The sequence below is a fragment of the Eimeria necatrix genome, genomic scaffold, assembly GCF_000499385.1.
Source record: "Eimeria necatrix Houghton genomic scaffold, Enh_scaff42, whole genome shotgun sequence".
NCBI lineage: Eukaryota > Apicomplexa > Conoidasida > Eucoccidiorida > Eimeriidae > Eimeria > Eimeria necatrix.
Window position 1 is genome coordinate 798 of NW_013654796.1, and position 18,445 is coordinate 19,242.

General features: G+C 63.7%; 4 protein-coding genes across 4 annotated transcripts in view; 2 read left to right on the plus strand and 2 right to left on the minus strand.

Annotated features, from left to right (window-relative positions):
• Nucleotides 1–625, minus strand: part of ENH_00053110 (hypothetical protein) — a gene marked incomplete at both ends in the record, with an annotated part of 1,422 nt that extends 797 nt beyond the window's left edge. The window contains one exon of the mRNA XM_013583683.1: nucleotides 83–625. Within this exon, the coding sequence (XP_013439137.1) occupies nucleotides 83–625 (543 nt within the window). The remainder of the gene's footprint in view (nucleotides 1–82) is intronic.
• An 863-nt stretch (nucleotides 626–1,488) lies between these two features.
• Nucleotides 1,489–2,292, plus strand: ENH_00053120 (hypothetical protein; the record flags this gene model as incomplete). The annotated part of the gene is made up of 3 exons (XM_013583684.1): nucleotides 1,489–1,602; nucleotides 1,883–1,976; nucleotides 2,162–2,292. The coding sequence occupies 3 exons, from the start codon at nucleotides 1,489–1,491 to the stop codon at nucleotides 2,290–2,292; spliced, it is 339 nt and encodes a 112-aa protein (XP_013439138.1).
• Nucleotides 2,293–2,942: 650 nt separating this feature from the next.
• Nucleotides 2,943–6,011, minus strand: ENH_00053130 (3' exoribonuclease, putative; the record flags this gene model as incomplete). Its single annotated transcript, XM_013583685.1, has 7 exons — nucleotides 2,943–3,086; nucleotides 3,360–3,671; nucleotides 3,888–3,976; nucleotides 4,068–4,109; nucleotides 4,648–4,768; nucleotides 5,210–5,312; nucleotides 5,977–6,011. 7 exons carry the CDS (start codon nucleotides 6,009–6,011, stop codon nucleotides 2,943–2,945), a joined length of 846 nt encoding a protein of 281 aa, XP_013439139.1.
• Nucleotides 6,012–7,060: 1,049 nt separating this feature from the next.
• ENH_00053140 (hypothetical protein, conserved) lies at nucleotides 7,061–16,556 on the plus strand (the record flags this gene model as incomplete). Its single annotated transcript, XM_013583686.1, has 11 exons — nucleotides 7,061–9,195; nucleotides 9,443–9,672; nucleotides 9,978–10,192; nucleotides 10,392–10,496; nucleotides 10,687–10,878; nucleotides 11,002–11,296; nucleotides 11,452–11,591; nucleotides 12,271–12,563; nucleotides 12,813–13,278; nucleotides 13,803–14,060; nucleotides 14,460–16,556. 11 exons carry the CDS (start codon nucleotides 7,061–7,063, stop codon nucleotides 16,554–16,556), a joined length of 6,426 nt encoding a protein of 2,141 aa, XP_013439140.1.
• Nucleotides 16,557–18,445: the final 1,889 nt, after the last annotated feature.

Consider the following 18,445-nt stretch of genomic DNA (forward strand, 5'->3'; position numbering starts at 1 on the left):
TAAACGACGTCGTGCAGCGCGAAGGCCCCGGGGGGGGGGCCCAGGGGGGCCCCCAGGGCGGGGGGCCCCCCTGCCGCCGCACCCAGCGGAACACGTTCACCCGCGAGCCGTGAGACCCGCAGTCAATCACCACCCCGTAGTCCACCGCCGGGGGGGCCCCCAGGAGGGGCCCCAGGGGGGCCCCCACCGAACCCCACGCAGCCAACACCGCCCACCCCGACAGCAGCAGCAGCAGCAGCAGCAGCAGCAGCAACCAGCCCCAGCCCCGCTCCAGCCACAACGGCAAGGGGCCCCGCCCGGGGGCCCCCGCGACGCGCCCCGGGGGGGCCCCCTCGAACGCGCAAACCCAGCTGCTGCCTTCCGCCGCGCGGGGGCCCCGGGGGGCCCCCCCCCACGGCCACCACCCACGGAGGCCCCACCGGGGGGCCCCCAAACACCACCACTGACCCCACCAGGGGGACCCCGAGGGGGGCCCCGAGGGGGGCCCCCCGGGGGGCCCCTCAGGCTGCGGGGGAGAGTCCGGGGCCGCCACGTAGCTGCGAGCGGCCTCCGCAGAAGCAGACCGCCGCCAAGACCATGAGGGGGCCCCCCGACGGGGGCCCCTGGAGAAGACCCGCGGGGCCATGGAGGTGGGGGCCCCTCGGGGACGCGGGGGCCCCTCACGGCTGCATGCAGGGAAGACGCGGGACGGCACCAGTGCGTCGGAACGCCCCCCTCATCCTGGCCGTCGGGAACGCCGATCGGGGCCCCCAGGGGCCCAAACGCCGGCCAAAGCCGAACAAATATGAAAAATAAGGGGCTTTGGAGTTTTTAATTCGCTCAAAGGGCCAAAAAAGCGCGAAAAATGGACAAGTCCGCGCGGTTCTGCATGCTGGCAAGGGCAGCGCCCGCGAGCTGGCAAGCAGGGGGGAACTTCTGGCCGTCGAAAAACGGAAACTTCGCGTTATTCCGCAGCGATCTTTAATTAAACACAATTCAGAAAGCTGCAGCAGCGCGGGAGCCGCAGATTCCCCCGTGCTGCCGCTGCGCCAAGTCCCACGCGTGAGCACAACGAGCGGCACAGCGGTGTCTCACGGCCGCCCTCGCTGCTTCTCTTTCGCAATCCTCGCCGCCGCTTCGCGAAAATAACGCAAAAAAAAGCTGAAATAAATCATTTGAGAGCCAGTGCTGGCGGCGGAAGGCGTGATCGGCGCGGACTTGAACGCAGCGAGCGCGTACACTCCGCGGCAACTTGAACGCCGCGGCCTCCAGCCTCGAGATCCGCTCCTGTCCGCCTTCTTTTCGCGCTTTTCTTTCTCGAATTGGAAACAATGCAAGTAATATATTTTCGCGCGTTCGCGTTGGCGGGGGTTCTGCTGCTTCCCGCCGCGGATTCCCGCGGCGGTTCTGCCGAGTCTCGACTGCAGCAGCTGCAGCAGCTGCAGCAGCAGCGCGCAGGTCGGTGTTCCCCGGGCTTTCGCAGCGATCCAAAGGCCGAAATAATCCCAAATGGAGTTTAACAGATCCTGCAAAAACGAGAAGGCTCCGAAAAAGAGGGGCGGCGGCGCTGCGAATGGAACAAAGTACGCTGGCCGTTCAGGTTTCGTGCAACTCGAGCTTTCAGTGCGTTTCCGCCAGCCGACGAAGACGTGAGGAAGCAACAAATTCAATAATGCAAAATTGAAAACGAATTCTTCTTCGTTTTCCGCAGTCTTCCTCTGCAGCAGAAGAACTGCCCCAGGTGACGCAGCTCGAAACCTGAACTTGAATTTCTTGTGTGCAGGCTCGGGGCATCCGGGGGGGGTTTGTGTCTTTTTTTCGCCCTTTTTTGCTTTTTTTTATTTATTAGAAGTAATTAATTCATTTTTTGTTCTTATTTTCGAATTTGTTTGTTCGCACGCAGGACTTTCCCGAGATGAAGGAAGCGGTGGAGAAGCTGTACAGCCGCGCCGAGGGTCTGCGTCTGGTGTCTGGGCGGCCTGAAATTGCAAATCTGAGTAAATAAAGACTTTCATTTTTATTTTGTTTTTATTTTCTTCAACTCCAAAGCCCAGGCGACCTCGAAGCCTCCCTTTCGAGGCTGGAGGCGCTGCTGCGGTGAGAAGTTTCCTTCAAGTTTCTGCTGCTTTCCGCAAACTCGAGGGGCGCAGAGGGCCGCCAGCTGCTGCTGCTGCCGCTGCAGAGCAGCAGCAGCAGCAAGAGGCTGCTGCTGCCGCAGAGGCAGAGCAGCAGCAGCCGCAAGAGGCTGCTGCGGCCACCGCTGCAGAGCAGCAGCAGGAGCAAGAGGCTGCTGCTGCTGAAGAAGGCCCCTGAGCTGCAGCAGCAGCAAAGCAGCAGCAAAGCAGCAGCAAAGCAGCAGCAAAGCAGCAGCAAGTCCGTCCCCAGCCAAAGTGTCGAACTTGAAATGAACTGCAGTCAGCAGCAGCGCCAAAAAGCCCTGCATGCAGCTGCATGCAAAAAGACAAATAAACCCTGAGGGTTTCCCAGGGGGTTTTCTAAAAGTCCAGAGGGGCCTTCGGGCCGCAGCTGCTGCCCGCTGCAGCTGGACCATTCAAATGGCTTTTTTGCCTGCTGCAGCTGCAGCAGCAGCTGCAGCAGCAGCAGCAGCAGCAGTAGGCCCCTCTGGCCCCGGGCTCTTTCTAGCCCGCCAGGAGGCACAAAGGAGCTCTACGGGGCCCCCCCAGGGTCCCTAAAAGGGCTTCCTGGGGCCCCCTGGGGCCCCCTGGGGCCCCCTGGGGCCCCCTGGGGCCCCCTGGGGCCCCCTGGGGCCCCCTGGGCCCTCTGGGGGCCCCCAGAGCTCTCCCTCAAGGCCGCTGGCCGCGGCCTCTGGCCCCTGGCCCACCCAGAGGCCCTCTAGGGGCCCCCGAGGCCCAGGGGCCCCACCCCGGGGGCCCCCCCTGAGGGGCCCCCCTGTGGGTCCCGGGGGCCCCTGAGGGCGCGGGGGCCCCCGGGGGGCCCCGGGCTCAGTGGGGCCCCTCGCTCGCGGGCCTTTTGGGGCTCGAGAAGTCCGGGAGGGCCCCCGGGGCCTTTGCTGCGAAGGCCCTTTTCAAACAAGTCCGAACTTCGCGGCCAATTTCCCCACAAGCAGCTTCGCAGAGACTGAACAGCTGCGCGCATGCACCAGGTGTACGTACACCCCACGCACTGCAGCAGCAGCAGCAGCAGCAGCAGCGGCAGCAGCAGCGGGACCAACGGAGAAGCAGCAAGGCCCCCAAGGGGCCCCAGGGCGCCCCAACGCGCCCCCAGGGGCCCCCAGGGGCCCCCAGGGGCCCCCAGGGGCCCCCAGGGGCCCCCAGGGGTTCCCAGGGGCCCCCAGGGGCCCCCAGGGGGCCCCAGGGGGCCCCAGGGGCCCCCAGGGGGCCCCTGGTGTTGCGTAGTACCTGTTCTCCGGAGGGCCCGGCGATGAGGGGGCCCCTGCAGTGAAGACAACAAATGGAGTTGAGGGCGGGACAGAAGCCCACGTGAATGGCGGTGAAGTCCGCGAAGTGTCTGTACACCGCGTACTCCTGCAGCCCCACACGCCCCACGCGCTCTGCTGCTGCAGCAGCAGCAGCGGCAGCAGCAGCAGCAGCGGCAGCAGCAGCAGCAGCGGCGGCGGCAGCAGCGGCAGCAGCGGTGCTTACAGAGGCGTCGAGGTCCAGGCACACGGCCTGGTGAGGAGTCCCGCTGCTGTCTTTGTAGGTGAAGGCGAACTGCAGCAGCAGCAGCAGCAGCAGCAGCAGCAGCAGCAGCAGCAAAGCAGCTGCTTCTCGAGCTCCACAACACGCGGAGAAGGCGCATGCTTAAGAGCCCTCTGCATGCATGCATGTTGCGTCGGCCTTGGCGGCCGGCTGAGTTGCTGGCAGCAGCAGCAGCAGCAGCAGAAGCAGCAGCAGCAGCAGAAGCAGCAGCAGCAGCAGCAGCCGCACCGCAGAAGCCCCCGTGATGATGTCGTGACACTCCACGCCCGCGTCTGCCAGGGCCAATCCCGCGCAAGTCAGCGCAGCAGCCAGCGCCCCTGCGGTGTACGTACACCCCACAGCTGCTGCAGCTTCTCTGCGGTCTACGTACACCCCACAGCTGCTGCAGCCTCTCTGCGGTGTACGTACACCCCACAGCTGCTGCAGCACCCCACAGCTGCTGCAGCTTCTCTGCGGTGTACGTACACCCCACAGCTGCTGCAGCACCCCACAACTGCTGCAGCATTATTTGCGGTGTACGTACACCCCACAGCTGCTGCAGCATTTTCTGGGGTGTATGTACACCTCACAGCTGCTGCGTCAGTTTGGACTTCCTTTTTTTCGCGAAGCGAAAAAGAAAATAAAAAACGAACTTCGAAAACGCCAAATAAACAAATAAACAATCAATAAAACAACAAACAAATTAATTAATTAATTAATTAATTATTGATCTATTTATTTATTTATTTATTTATTTATTTATTTATTTATTTATTTATTTATTTAAATAGTTGTTTTGCTTCTCCGAGAAGCAAAGAGCAAACAAAGCCCAAACGGAGTTCAAACAAACGCCAAAAAGCAAATAAAGAGTCCAACAAAAGGCAGCAAATCATTTATTATTTATTATTTATTTATTATTTATTTATTTATTTATTATTTATTTATTTATTTATTATTTATTTATTTATTATTTATTTATTTATTTATTTATTTATTTATTATTTTTCACCTCCGTCTTCTTCGAGAAACATAAAAGAAACCTCCAAGACGCTCTTGGGGTAGCGCTCGAGCAGCACGCAGCTGTCGAGGGCCTGGTGCAGCAGCAGCAGAAGCTGCTCCTGCGTTTCGCCCTGCAGCAGCAGCAGCAAAACCCTTTTTTATTCGCTCTTTTAGGGTTTAACCCTCTTTTTATTCGCTCTTTTAGGGTTTAGCAGCTTCTACTCTTCCCCCGCTGTTTGCCTGTTCTTTGCTGCCTTTTTGCTTTTCTTTTTCCGCCCTTTTTGGCCGGCTGCAGCGACCCAAACCCTAAACCCTAAACCCTCGCTGCTCCTTCCGGAAACCCTAAACCCTAAACCCTCGCTGCTCCTTCCGGAAACCCTAAACCCTCGCTGCTGGAAACCCTAAACCCTCGCTGCTCGGCACTTCGGAAACCCTAAACCCTCGCTGCTCGGCACTTCGGAAACCCTAAACCCTCGCTGCTCGCTCCGGAAACCCTAAACCCTCGCTGCTCCCTCCCAACTCCCTAAACCCTAAACCCTAAACCCTCGCTGCTGCAAACCCTAAACCCTCACCGCGTCCGCGCTGCTGCGCTGGAAGAAGGGGGAACTTCTGAAGTCCACTTTTATAAACCCTCGGTCTTGCAAGTCGCTGCGGCCGGCAGACCGCGGCCCGAAGCTGCGTAAACCCCCAACGCTTATTCCCCCATTTAGGGTTTAGGGTTTAGGGTTTAGGGCGGGGGTCTAGGGTTTGGGGTTTAGGGTTTAGGGTGGGGGTCTAGGGGTTGGAGTTTGGGGCTAGGGCCTAGGGTTTCGGGTTGAGGCTTAGCGTTAGGGTTAAGGGTTTAGGGTTTGGGGTTTAGGGTTTAGGGTTAGGGTTTAGGGTTTAGGGTTTGGGGGCTCACATGGCGCAGTAGACTTTGGTGTTTCCCACGGAGACAAACGCAGAGCCAGAGGCGCTGCCGAGGGAAAGGGTTTGGAGGTCTGCAGCAGCACTTTCAGAAGCAGCAGCAGATGTTCAAGGCAGCAGCAGCAGCAGCAGCAGCAGCAGCAGCAGCAGCTGCTGCTGCTGCTGCTGCTGCTGCTGCTGCTGCTGCTGCTGCTGCTAAGGAGCTGCAGGGCCGCGCAGGGCTGCTGCGCGACTAGAGGGTGCTCGTGGTTCGAGCCTAGGGTTTAGGGTTACTGAGGGTTTAGGGTTTTTTAACCCTAAACCCTAGGGTTTAGGGATATTGAGAGCTAGGGTTTAGGGTTACTTGGCCTAGGGTTTAGAGGCACTCAGGCCTAGGGTTTAGGGCTTAGGGTTTAGGGTTTAGGGTTTGTGGCTGCCTACGCATGGGCCGGACTTCTTCAGGAAGCCTCCCGTCCCTCCTCCTGCCATTCACAAAGGGGCTGCTGCTGCTGCTGCTGCTGCTGCTGCTGCTGCTGCTGCTGCGGGGGGGCAGCAGCGAGAGTGTGCCTGTGAAGGCTGCGGGGCCTGGGGGCCCCGCGGCCTCGAGGCCCCAGCCAAGCATAGCCCTCGTGGGCCCCGAAGAGCAGCAGCAGCAGCAGCAAAAGCAGCAGCAGCGCAGCAGCAAAGCAGCAGCAAGCAGCAGCAAGCAGCAGCAAGCAGCAGCAAAGAGAAAAGAAGCAAAAAAGACCTTTTTGGAATTAACTGGAGGCAAACTGCGGAGAAGGGAAGTGAGCAGGCTGCGCGGAGCTGCGCATACACCCCAACTCCCGCCTCTCGCCCGCGAACTCCGCGAAAACTGCAATTAAATGAAAAATGAATTAAATTGAATTAATTAAAAAGAAAAAAGGAAAACAAATTGAGGCAAAGGGCTCAAAAGGAGAAGAAAAGGCCGCAAACGCAGCTGCAGCCGCGGGGGCCCCCAGCCATTGTGAGCGCCTCGCCGTGGGGCCGCGGGGGGCGCCGCCGCGCTGCCTAGGGGCCCCTCTGTGCCGTTTTTGGGATTTTCGCGGACAACTTCGAATAATAAAAAGAAATAAAAGGGTTTTGGGGCTTTATTTGGCGTTTAAAGGGCTCCAGGCGGCGGCGCGGAGGCTGGGGGCCCCACCCGCGGCGCAGGGTGGTGCAGCGGGGGCCCCCACCGCCGACTGGGGGCCCCCAGTTTCCGCAGACCCAAACTGGACTTATTTGCTGCTGCTGCTGTCTTTGAAATGGCTGCAGCTTTCCGAACTTCAGGGGCCCCCTGCTGCTGCTTTTCGCGCCTTTTCGTGCTGCAGCAAGACCCCCAACTTGCCCCCTAACCCCTTTTTGCTGCTGCCCCAGGGGCCCCCCGCCCGGCCCCTGCCGCCCCACTTGTGGGGTCTTTGGGGGCCCCTCTCGCCGCCGGGGAGGCCCCGCTGCCCTCGGGGGCCCCCCTGACCACGCCCAGCCACCCCAGCAGCAGCAGCAGCAGCAGCAGCAGCAGCAGCAGCAGCAGCAGAATGGGGGACCCGTCTTTGCTGTCGCCGCTGACGAGGTCTTGTCTGCGCGAGGGGGCCCCCAGGGCCCTGTGGGGCCCCTCATCGTTCGAAGGGTCTTCGACCCTCCCGGGGGGCCCCCCCCCGTCAACTTCGCTCTCTCTCTGCGTCTGGGGGCCCCCCGGGGGGCCCCCCCCCAGTACCCTGGGGGCCCCCCCCTCTGGGGCCAGCAGCAGCTCCCCGGGCCCCTCCCTCAGCTGCTGCGGGGCCTCCCCGTCTCAGTCGCAGCAGCAGCAGCCTTTGCTGCCCCTTCCTGCTGCTGCTCATTCTCTTGACCACCTGGGGGCCCCCGGGGGCCCCCCGGGGGCCCCCGAGGGGGCCCCGGGGGCCCCCGAGGGGGCCCTCTGCGGGGCCCCCGGGCCCTCTTTGCCTGCTGCTGCGCTGGGGGCCGCCGCGGGGGCCCTGTGCCCGTGGGGGCCCCCCGGGCCAGGGGCCCCCGGGGGGCCCCCAGGGGCCCCTGGGGCCCCCGGCGTGCTGGCTTTGCCCTTGGCGGGGCCCCCCGGGGGGCCCCCCGGGGGCCCCCCGGGGGCCCCCGGGGGCCCCGAGGCGCTGCGTCCGAGGGCCCCCCGGCTGCAGGAAGTGGCCCGCGGGGTCTTTTTGGCCAACAGGGTACTAATTGAGTACCCTGGGGAGCAGCAGCTCCCCACAGAAGTTCGCCTGGCCCTCAAACACCCCCACGGCTACCAGCTCAGGCGCATGCACCCCCCGAGGCCCCCAGAGGGGGCCCCCCACAGGGGCCCCCAGGGGCCCCCGGGGGCCCCCGGGGCCCCCGGGGCCCCCGGGGCCCCCGGGGCCCCGGGGGCCCCTGGGGACCCCCAGAAGGGGCCCCACGGCCGCCGCGCGCAGCTGCAGCAGCAGCTTTGCCGCGGCGACGGGGGCCCCAAAAGGCCCAAAAGGCCGGGGCCCTGCAGCAGCAGCAGCAGCAGCAGCAGCAGCAGCAGCAGCAGCAGCAGCAGCCCCTGTCTCGTCAGCAGCCAACAAGCCCCAAACTGCCTCCAAATTCTCCCGGCCGAGGCCCCACAAACCGCCCTGACCCCCGAGTGGGGCCCCCTCGACGAGCTGGGGGCCCCCGGGGGCCCCCCGGGGGCCCCCGGGGGCCCCGGGGGCCCCGGGGGGCCCCCCTGCGTGTGCAGCGAGTGCGGGCGCTGCCGCGCTTTTGCGGAGGCGAAGAAGCTTTTGAGGCCCTTCGGAGTTCATCTTCACTTTGGGGCTTTTCAGGAGCTGCAGCAGCAAAAAGGGGGGCCCCCTGGCAGCTTCGGGGGCCCCGGGGGGCCCCCCACTGCAGCAGCGGGGGGCCCCCCGGAGGGGGGCCCCCTCGCGCTGGCGCTGGCCTGCCTCCCGGGCCCCCAGGAGGGGCCCCCAGGCCCGGGGGGCCCCCCAGGGGGGCCCCCAGGGGCCCCCGAGCCTGGGGACTGCATTTGTGCTGCAGCAGCGTCGCAGCAGGGGGGCCCCCCAGCAGCAGGGGGGGCCCCCGGGGGGCCCCCCTGTCAGCTGCGAGGGTACTTGGTGGTGGACCAAATGCCAGCAAAGGAGTTGGCAGCTTTGGAAGCTGCAGCAGCAATTAAAAGGGCCCTCAGTTACTTCCTGCTGGAAGCGCCGCCCCCTGCTGCTGCAACAGCAGCAGCAGCAGCAGCAGCAGCAGCAGCAGCAAGGGGCGCCCGCGCCTCCTCGCGGGCGGACGGCGAGGGGGCCCTCCCGCAGCACGCCAAGGGCCCCGTTGCTGCAGTGAAGCTGCTGCCGCAGCAGCAGCAGCAGCAGCAGCAGCAGCAGGGCTTTGAAGGCGCTGCGGCGGCCGCGAGCAGCAGCGGCGGCGACTGCTTCAAGCGCGCCCCCGCCCCCAGCAGCAGCAGCAGCAGCAGCAGCAGCAGCAGCAGCAGCAGCAGCAGCAGCAGCAGCAGCAGCAGCAGAGCAGCAGCAGCAGCAGCAGCAGCAGCAGCAGCAGCAGCAGCAGCAGCAGCAGCAGCAGCAGCAGCAGCAGCAGCGGGCTGCTGGCGGGGCTGCTGGACGCAGTGGTGCAGCTGCACGACGTGGACTGCAGCAGCAGCCAAGCAGCAGTCTGCAGCAACCACTTCAGCGGCTTCCTCAGCCACCACAGAGCAGTCATTACCAAAGCTTCTCCCGCCTTTCTGTGGGCCTGCTGCTGCTGCTGCTGCTGCTGCTGCTGCTGCTGCTGCTGCTGCTGCTGCTGCTGCTGCTGCTGCTGCTGACTGAGACGGCGTGGGTTGTGCGGCTGTCGGCCGCGGGCGGCTTGCTGCTGCGTCGGGGGCCAACCAGGTGGTGCTGCTGCTTGTGCTGCGCTGCTGCTGCTGCTGCTGCTGCTGCTGCTGCTGCTGCTGCTGCTGCTAGGTCGTTTTTGCTGGAGCACGAGGAGGCGCTGGAAGCAGAGTTCCCCCGCGGGTTTGCTGCAGCAAAGCAGCAGCAGCAAGAAGCCAAACGCAAGAGGGCCCTCAACCCCTCGGGGGCCCCCGAGGGGCCCCGGGAGTTGGAGGCCCCTGCAGCAGCAGAAGAGCAGCAAGTGTTGAATGGGGCCCTTCGATTGGGGCCCTCCTTCACTCTCCACGGATTCATCTTCGAGGGTCTGCTGCCTAGGGTTTAGGGTTTAGGGTTTAGGGTTTAGGGTTTGGGTTTGGGTTTGGGGTCGCCAGCCTCTGGGGCTCAGGGTTTAGGGTTTAGGGTTTAGGGTTTGGGGTTTAGTTTGGGCCCTTCTTTTTCGCTGGACGGATTCGCCTTCGAGGGGCCGGCGCCCAGCTGCCTAGGGTTTAGGGTTTAGGGTTTGGGGTTTGGGGTTTGGGGTGTGCCAGCCTCTAGTTCCTGGGGTCCAGCGTTTAGGGTTTAGGGTTTAGGGTTTAGGGTTTAGGGTTTAGGGTTTGGGGTTTCTCAGGGCCCAGACAGGCTCGCGCGCTGCTGAAGCTGCTCAAAGCTTTTGTAAACCGCCACGAGCTGCTGCAGACGGGGGCCCCCGGGGGGCCCCCCGGGGGGCCCCCTGGGGGCCCCTGCACGTACAGCTCGTTTGTTGCTGCTGCTGCTGCTCACCACTCCTTCGAAGCCAAGTCCCTCAGCCTCGCCAGCAGAAAGGCCCTGGGGGCCCCTCTGCAGGTGGGGCCTCCTTGCTGCTGCTGCTGCTGCTGCTGCTGCTGCTGCTGCTGCTGCTGCTGGTGCGCGCTGCGCGGCGCGCCAACTCCACCTGCTGCTGCTGCTGCTGCTGCTGGTGCGCGCTGCGCAGCGCGCCAACTCCACCTGCTGCTGCTGCTGCTGCTGCTGCTGCTGCTGCTGCTGCTGCTGCTGCTGCTGCTAGGTGTTTCTGGTTGTGTCGAACTTTCGAGTGCGGGGGGCCCGCGTGACGGACTGCCGCGTTTCCTTCTCGGACACTCTCATAGCGCTGGAGGGCGGCGCGGCGAAGGTCAGGGTTTAGGGTTTAGGGTTTAGGGTTTAGGGTTTAGGGTTTAGGGTTTAGGGTTTGGGGTTGGGGTTTGGGGTTCGTTGGTGCGGCGGCGCGGCGCGGCGTGTGGCTGGCCGGCGCGCGGCTGGGGGCGGGTTTAGGGTTTAGGGTTTAGGGTTTAGGGTTTAGGGTTTGGGGTTTGGGCCTGCAGAGCGTGAAGCGGCTGCGGATAAAGGGGCTGCTGCTGCCGCAGAGCCAGCGGCTGCTGCTCTCAGCTGTACGTACACTGCAGCAGGCCCGCTGCCTCTCCGGCGCCTCCTTGACTTTCACTTTTATAAAACAACCCCACTCTGCTGCAGCCTTTTACGAGCCGGGGCTGGCCCTCTGCTTCCCCGGCGAGCGGGTGCGCAAACCCTAAACCCTAAACCCTAAACCCTAAACCCTAAGCCCTAAGCCCTAAGCCCTAAGCCCTGAGCCCTGGCCCTGCGACCCGCTCGCCGCGCCGGCGTGCGCGCACCCCGCAAAGCACCCGCACCCGCAGCAGCAGCAGCAGCAGCAGCAGCAGCAGCAGCAGCAGCAGCAGCAGCAGCAGCAGCAGCGAGTTGCTGCGCAGGTCTGGCGCCACTTCGAGAACTTCGGGGGCCTTTTGCTGCAGTCCCACTGCCGCTTATTTGCTGCGCTGCGGGCCCTCGCGCCCCACACAGTGTGGGGCGCGAAGGCGCAGCAGCAAAGACAAGCCAGCCTGCAGCAGCAGCAGCAGGCAGCAGCGCGAGACGCAGCAGCAGCAGCAGCAGCAGCAGCGGCAGAAGCTGCGGCCGCCGGTCAGAAGCCACCCTCCCGCGCCCCTCCTCCCCCGCTGCTGCTGCTGCTGCTGCTGCTGCTGCTGCTGCTGCTGCTGCGCCTGCTCGGAGCGCGGACGCGCCGCAGCAGCAGCAGCAGCAGCAGCAGCAACCCTGTGTGCTGCGCGTGCCTGCAGCAGCAGCAGCACGTGCTGCTCAGCAGCAGCCCCTTGCGGCCCTCACCTGCGACAGCAGCAGGGACCACCTGGGGGCCCCCGAGGCCCCCGCGCTCTTTTATTGCTGCCACCCCGACATCCTCGAACAGCTGCCTCCGCAGGTCTGCTGCTGCTGCTGCTGCTGCGCTGCTGCTGCTGCGCTGCTGCTGCTGCTGCTGCGTTGCTGCTGCTGCTGCTGCGCTGCTGCTGCTGCGCTGCTGCTGCTGCTGCTGCGCTGCTGCTGCTGCGTTGCTGCTGCTGCTGCTGCCCTGCTTCTGAGCGCCGCTGCGTCGCGCGCCGAGCGAGGGCCCAGGGACCGCCGCTGCTCGCACCTGCGCTGCTGCTGCTGCTGCTGCTGCTGCTGCTGCTGCTGCTGCAGCTGCGTCGCCGCTGCGTGACGGAGCGCCGCGCGCTGCATGCAGTGACTGCAGCAAAGCGCACCTCAGTCGGGGCCCCCGGGGGGGCCCCCAGCTGAGCTGCGTGGGGCTGGTGGGGGGCGAAGGGATTTCTTTGTCTGTGGGGGCCATTCGCTTTTGCCTGCCGCTCACTGCCCACAGGTTCTCCGCGGGCAGGCGAGAGGTCAGTGCTGCTGCTGCTGCTGCTGCTGCTGCTGCTGCTGCTGCTGCTGCTGCTGGGCTGGTGCTGCTTTGAGGGAGGCGGCTGCGCGGGCTGCTGCTGGCTGGCGGCCGTTGCTGCTGCTGCGCGCGCTCGCTGAGCGCGTGGGCGCCGCTGCCGCGGACGACGCCCCCGCTGCTGCTGCTGCTGCTGCTGCTGCTGCTGCTGCTGCTGCAGCACGTGCAGCTGCTGCAGCAAACCCCCGTGGAGTGCCTGGTCTCTTCGCTCTACTTCAAATTCGCCGCCAAGTACGGGGGGCCCCCCCCCTTCGACGCAGAGCTGTGCCCGCTGCTGAGGCCCCCCTGGCTGGGGGCCCTCAAGGCCCTCAAGTCCAAGCCGGGGGGCCCCCGGGGGGCCCCCCTCAGCAGCAGCAGGGGGGGGGCCCCCAGCAGCAGCAAGGAAGAAGCAGGGGCCCCCAAGCGCAAGACCTTCGTTTGCATTGTAGACGGAGAGGAAGACCCCGACGCCCCAGTCAACAGGTGCCGCCAGCCAGCTGCGGGGAACTAAATTAGGGTTTAGGGTTTAGGGTTTAGGGTTTAGGGTGCAGGGTTTAGGGTTTAGGGTTTGGCGCTGGGACCTGGTACTCGCACTTGCGTGTTCTCAAGCAGCTGGAGGGCTTTAGTAAAACGCGCAACGCGTGGCTATCTGGCCGCAAGGTTTAGCGTTTAGGGTTTAGGGTTTAGGGTTTAGGGTTTAGGGTTTAGGGTTTGGCGCGTTTGCGTCTGCAGCTACCGGGGCGGCGTGACGAGCGCCTTGTCTTCTATAATTCGAATGGCCCTCGAGGAAATGAGCGGCTCGGGAAAAGCAGCAGCTTGCCTCTCCGTCTCCAGCACAATTGCTGCTGCTGCTGCTGCTGCTGCAGCAGCAGCAGCAGCAGAAGCAAGCGCAGCGGCAGCAGCACAAGCACCAGCAGCAGGAGCAGCAGAAACCGCACTGGCAGCAGCAGAAACACCAGCGGGAGCAGCAGCAGCAGCAGCAGCACCTGCAGCAGCAGCAGCAGCAGCAGCAGCAGCAGCAGCAGCAGCAGGTGGGAGGTGCGTGGAAGTGTTTGGGGTGCTGCTGGTGGACCCTTGCTGCTGCGCTGCTGCTGCTGCTCAGATGAGGGCTTTGCTGCTGCTGCATGCAAAGGCCCCCAAGGGCTTTTTGGCTCTCCACTTCGTGACTGCCAGCTGGGCCTACGCGTCTGTCCTTGAGGTGCCCCAAACCCTAAACCCTAAACCCTAAACCCTAAACCCTAAACCCTACCTGGGCCTTGGGGGCCCTTCGCCTCTCGCTGGCCGCCGCAGTGTCTCTGTCTCTCCGCTGTCTCTTCAACTTCTTTCTCTCTTTTTATATTTTCTTCTTTTTTATTTTCCATCTTTTTGTTTTATTTTTCTTTTTATCTTTTATTTTTCGTCTCTATCTTTTTGTCCTTTATTTCCTTTCTTTTCTTATTTTTGCTTTTTGTCTCTACCTCGGTTTGGCGTCTCTTTCCACTTAGCCCCGGAGCAGCTAGCTAGCTAGCTCGCTAGCTCGCTAGCTAGCTAGCTAGCAGCTAGCTGGCAGCTCGCTAGCTGGCAGCTCGCTAGCTAGCAGCTAGCTAGCTAGCAGCTAGCCAGCTAGCCAGCTAGCCAGCTAGCCAGCAGCTAGCCAGCCACTCAACAGCCCAGCTAGCCAGCTAGCTAGCTGTGAGGGTTTGCTGCACGTGCCTGCTGCCTGCTGCCCGGCGCTGCTCTCAGGGGCAGCTAAACTCTCCTGCTGCGCAGCAGCACCAGCTGCAGCTGGGGGCCCCCCAGCTGGGGGCCCCCCTGGAGGGGGCCCCCCAAGAGGAGGCCCCAGCAAGGGGGGAGGGCCCCCAGCTGGGGCCCCCAGGGGGTCCCGGGGGCCCCCAGCTGCTGCCAGGGTGGGGCCCCACAGGTGCAGCTGCAGAGGGCCCCCAGGCCCTTTCAGCAGCAGCAGAGGGGCCCCCGCTGCCCCATATAGCCCAAGTGCTCAAGGTGCGCCGGCCTGCTGCTGCTGCTGCTGCTGAGGATGCTGCTGCTGCTGCTGCTGCTGCTGAGGGCGCTGCTGGACCGAAATAGCCGCTGCAGCGAGAGCTGCTAAGCTAGAGTTTGAGAGGCAGAAGAGGCAGAAACCCCTAGAGACTGCAGCAGCAGCAGCAGCAGCAGCAGCAGCAGCAGCAGCAGCAGCAGCAGCCTGAGAGCAGCTAAGTAGCACCGACTGAGGAGACAGCCTCAAAGGCTTGGGGCGAGGAGAAGGCGCTGCTGCCGCTTTGCTGCCGCCTGCTGCTGCTTGCTGCTGCCGCCGTTTGCCGCTGCTGCTGCTGCTGCTGCTGCTGCCGCTTGCGCGGCTGAGTCGCTGCTGCTGCTGCTGCTGCTGCTGCTGCTGCTGCTCAGGAGCCGTGGGGCCTGCCGCTGTTTGGGTGGCTGCTGCTGATGCCGGAGAGCTGCTTGCTGTCTCTGTCTCTGCCGCGGGAAGAGCTGCAGCAGCAGTGGGGGGCCTCCATTTTGCTGCTGCCCTCTTTGGCCCCTTTGGCAGTCCTCAGGGCCCTTTTGTCTTTTCTTCTTTCCCACGGAATTGACCCCACAAGGGCCCCCCTGGACCTTCCTTGTCTCCCCGTGTTTGCTGCCGTCTTGGCCCCCGAGGGGCCCCCCGAGGGGCCCCCCGAGGGGCCCCTGGAGGGGCCCCCCGAGGGGCTGCCCCTGGGGGCCCTGGGGGGCCCCCCGGGGGGGGACCCCGGGGCCCGCCGCTCCTTCTCCCCCCTGGGGGGCCCCCGGGGGGCCCCCGCGACCCCCACAAGGAGCAGCAGCAGGGGGGCCCCCCTGCTGTCCTCCTCTCCACTTAAGTTGGGCAAATGCGGAAGCCCGCAGCCCGCAGCCCCTGCATGCGACGCAGGGGGCCCCCGGGGCTCACCGGGGGGCCCCCAGGGTACGGGGGGCCCCCAGGGTACAGGGCTGTGTCTCGGCCTGGGGGCCCCTGTGGGGACTCCCAGCAAACTGCGGGCCCGGGGCAGCAGCCCCCTGGGCAGCAGGGGGCCCCCCTCCAGCCCCCTGGGGCCCCCCGCAGGGGGGGCCCCCTCCACCCCTCGGAGGGGCCCCTCGGCCACCCCCAGGGGCTCCAGCCTCCCAAATGGGGGCCCCCCAACCCTCCCGCAGGGCCCCTCGACTCCCCTGAGGGGCCCCTCGACCCCGCTGAGGGGCCCCTCAGCGCTCCTGAGGGGCCCCTCGACCCCGCTGAGGGGCCCCTCGACCCCGCTGAGGGGCCCCCGGACCCCCCTGAGGGGCCCCTCGACCCCCCTGAGGGGCCCGCGGACCCCGTCGAGGGGCCCCCGGTCCGTTCGCTGCGGGCGTTTGTCCCCCCTGGGGGCCCCCCTGGGGGCCCCCCTGGGGGCCCCCCTGGGGGCCCCCCTGGGGGTTGCTGGGAGCCCGTTTCGGGGGTCTCGGGCGAACCTGTCTGTGCACCAGAGGGGGGGGCCCCCCCGGCCCTGCAGGGCCCACTTCTGCGCTGCCAGCAGCAGCTACAAAGTGGCTGTGGGGCCCCTCAAGATCTTCTTGCCGGGCCTCGAGGGGCTGCCCCTCGTCAGCAGCAAATGGGCCACTTGCAGCCTCGCAGCGCGCCGGCTGCTGCCTCTCCAGCACTTCGCCCTGCGCCCCAGCAGCCAGCAGCAGCAGCAGCAGCAGCAGCAGCAGCAGCAGCAGCAGCAGCAGCAGCGGGCGGGGCGCGCGGCCGCTGCGCAGCAGCCGCAAGCAGCTGCGGGGGGGGGCCCCTCCCTCCCGGCCTCCCCGTCTTTGAAGAGGCCCCTCGACGCGGGGGCCCCCCCTCCCCCGAAAAGGAGGCAGCGCGGCAGCAGCAGCCAGCAGGCAGCAGCAGCGGAAGCAGCAGCAGCGGAAGCAGCAGCAGCGGAAGCAGCAGCAGCAGCAGCGGAACCAGCAGCGGCAGCGGGAGAGGGGCCCCTCCCAGGTCCTGCCCGCACTCCAAAGGAGAGGCTCGTGGCAGCACCTGCTGCAGCTGCGACTGCTGCTGCTGCCCGCGCAACAGCCACTGCTGCTGCTGCTGCTGCTGCTGCTGCTGCTGCTGCTTCGGATGTGAGCGAAGCAGCAGGAAGCGCGGCGCCAGCTGCTGCGAGCAGCAGATCCTCCTCAAGGGCCCCTCGGCGAGGCCGAGCGGTGGGCCTTGCTGCTGCAGAGGCGGGGCCCCTGCCTGCTGCAGAAACCCTAAACCCTCAAACCCTAAACCCTCAGGCCCTAAACCCTCGAGCTGCACCCCCCCAAGCCCCAAATCTCCGAGTTGCAAAGACAAGAGCAAGGGCAAAGGCCGCGCCCAAAGCTGCACAGCAGCCGCAGCAAGAGCAGCAAGAGCAGCAAGAGCAGCAGCAGCAGCAGCAGCAAGAGCAGCAACAGGAGGAACTGACAGCAGCAGCAGAACCCGCCAAGAGAGCAGCACGGAAAGCAGCAGCAACAAGAAGAGGTTCAAGACGAGGCACAGGCAAATGAACTCAGCGCCTTTTGCTGCCAAGGCCCCTCTAGCCAGCTAGCTAGCTAGCCAGCCACTGGTTCTGCATGCGCTGTTTGGCTAGCTGCTGCAGCGGCGGCTTGCTACCAAAGCTGTGGCTAGCTAGCTAGCTGCCTAGAAGCGGTGGCCGCAAGAACCTGCTGCGCGTGTTGGCTAGCTGCTGCAGCAGTGGCTTGCTACCAAAGCAGTGGCTAGCTCTCTAGCTAGCCCTCTAGCTAGCTGTTTAGCTAGCTGTCTTGCCAGCTAGCCAGCTCTCCGGCTGGCTAGTTCGCCGTCTAGCTAGCTAGCTAGCTAGCTAGCTAGCTAGCTGGATGTTTAGAAGCGCTGGCGGCAAGGACCTGCTGGCTGGCGCCGTGGCTCTCTGCGGTTCGCTGAGGGTCTGGCAGGAAGTCCGCAGCGACGAGAACTTGAAAGTTGCACTTTGCCGATTTGTGAATTCAATTGGAAACAAATAAATGAAAAGAGAAACTAATATAAATAAATATAAATAAATATAAATAAATATGAATAAATATAAATAAATATAAATAAATATAAATAAATATGAATAAAGAGCTGGCAGCAACGCGCAGCAAACAAACCCCCCCGTCCTGGGGTCGGGCCGGCAGGCCGGCAGGCAGCCGCAGGAGGCTCATATTGAAAAGTGCAAAAGGCTCCTCGCTGCTGCTGCTGCTGCTGCTGCTGCTACTACTGCTGCTGCTGCTGCTGCGTGTGGCGGTGTCAGTTTGCCTCTTGCAAGGAAGCAAAAGCAGCAGCAAACTGCAGCAGCAAACTGCAGCAGCAAACTGCAGCAGCAAACTGCAGCAGCAAAGTGCAGCAGCAAACTGCAGCAGCAAACAAATCAGCGCGGCGGAGCCTCGGCCGCGCTGCAGCGCGAAAGAGGAAAAGGAAAGCCAAGGAAAAGTTCTGGGAAGCGCCTCTTTTAGAAGAATCGCCGGCCAAGTGGTGGAAAATAAATTATTTTAAATATTATTTTATATTAAATATTTTTTTATTTACTTTTGTGAGAGTGTGAGGCCCTTTCTGCCCCGCGAGGAAAAAAGATGAACTCAAGAAGACGCGAGAAGAAACCCTCAGTGCCGCGTGCGGCCACTGCCGCCGCAGCACACCGAAGCAGCAGCAGCACCTGCAGCAGCACCTGCAGCAGCAGCTGCAGCAGCAGCTGCAGCAGGGTAAGCTGGAGCAGCAGCAGTTGTTGGTTGCGCAGCTTCTTCTCGCCGGCTTCTGGCCATCAAGCAGAGCTCCAGAAACCTGCAGAGACGCATGCGCAGCAGCAAACTCACGAGCTTTCCTGCAGCTGAATGTGTGCAGAGAACTCAGAAGAAATAGTCCAAAGCCACCGAGGGACTCCTGCTGCGGCGCTGCCGGCTGCTGCAGCAGCAGCTGCAACAAGCAGCTGCAGAAGCAGCTGCAGAAGCAGCAGCAGCAGCACGCAGCTTTGGGCAAAGCCTGCCGCGCAAAAGAAGAGTTCCTGCACTTCGCTGGACAACTCTGTCGGTAATTGAGTAAAGGAAACAAAGAGAGAAAAAACGAAAGGCAAGACCAAACAAACCACGCGGCGAACGCCTCACCGGTCACTCCCAGGAAGACTGCGCCAGCTGAAGCAGTTCTCTTGCGAAGCTGCACAAAGGGCAAATTCAGTTCGACAGAAATGCAAAAGAAGAGAAAATTAGCAAAGAAAAGGCCGGAAAGAGAGAAACTGCCTCCTAGCTGCGCTTTGCAAGTACATTTCGCCGCCAGACTTCCTGAATTTCCCTTTCTGCTTTCCACAGCGCTGAGGCCCACCAGCTTTTGCTGCAGTTTTGTTGACTTGCGGCCTGAAAGAACACTCTTTCATTTCCTCCATTTCCCTGCAGAGCCCGCGCCGCCA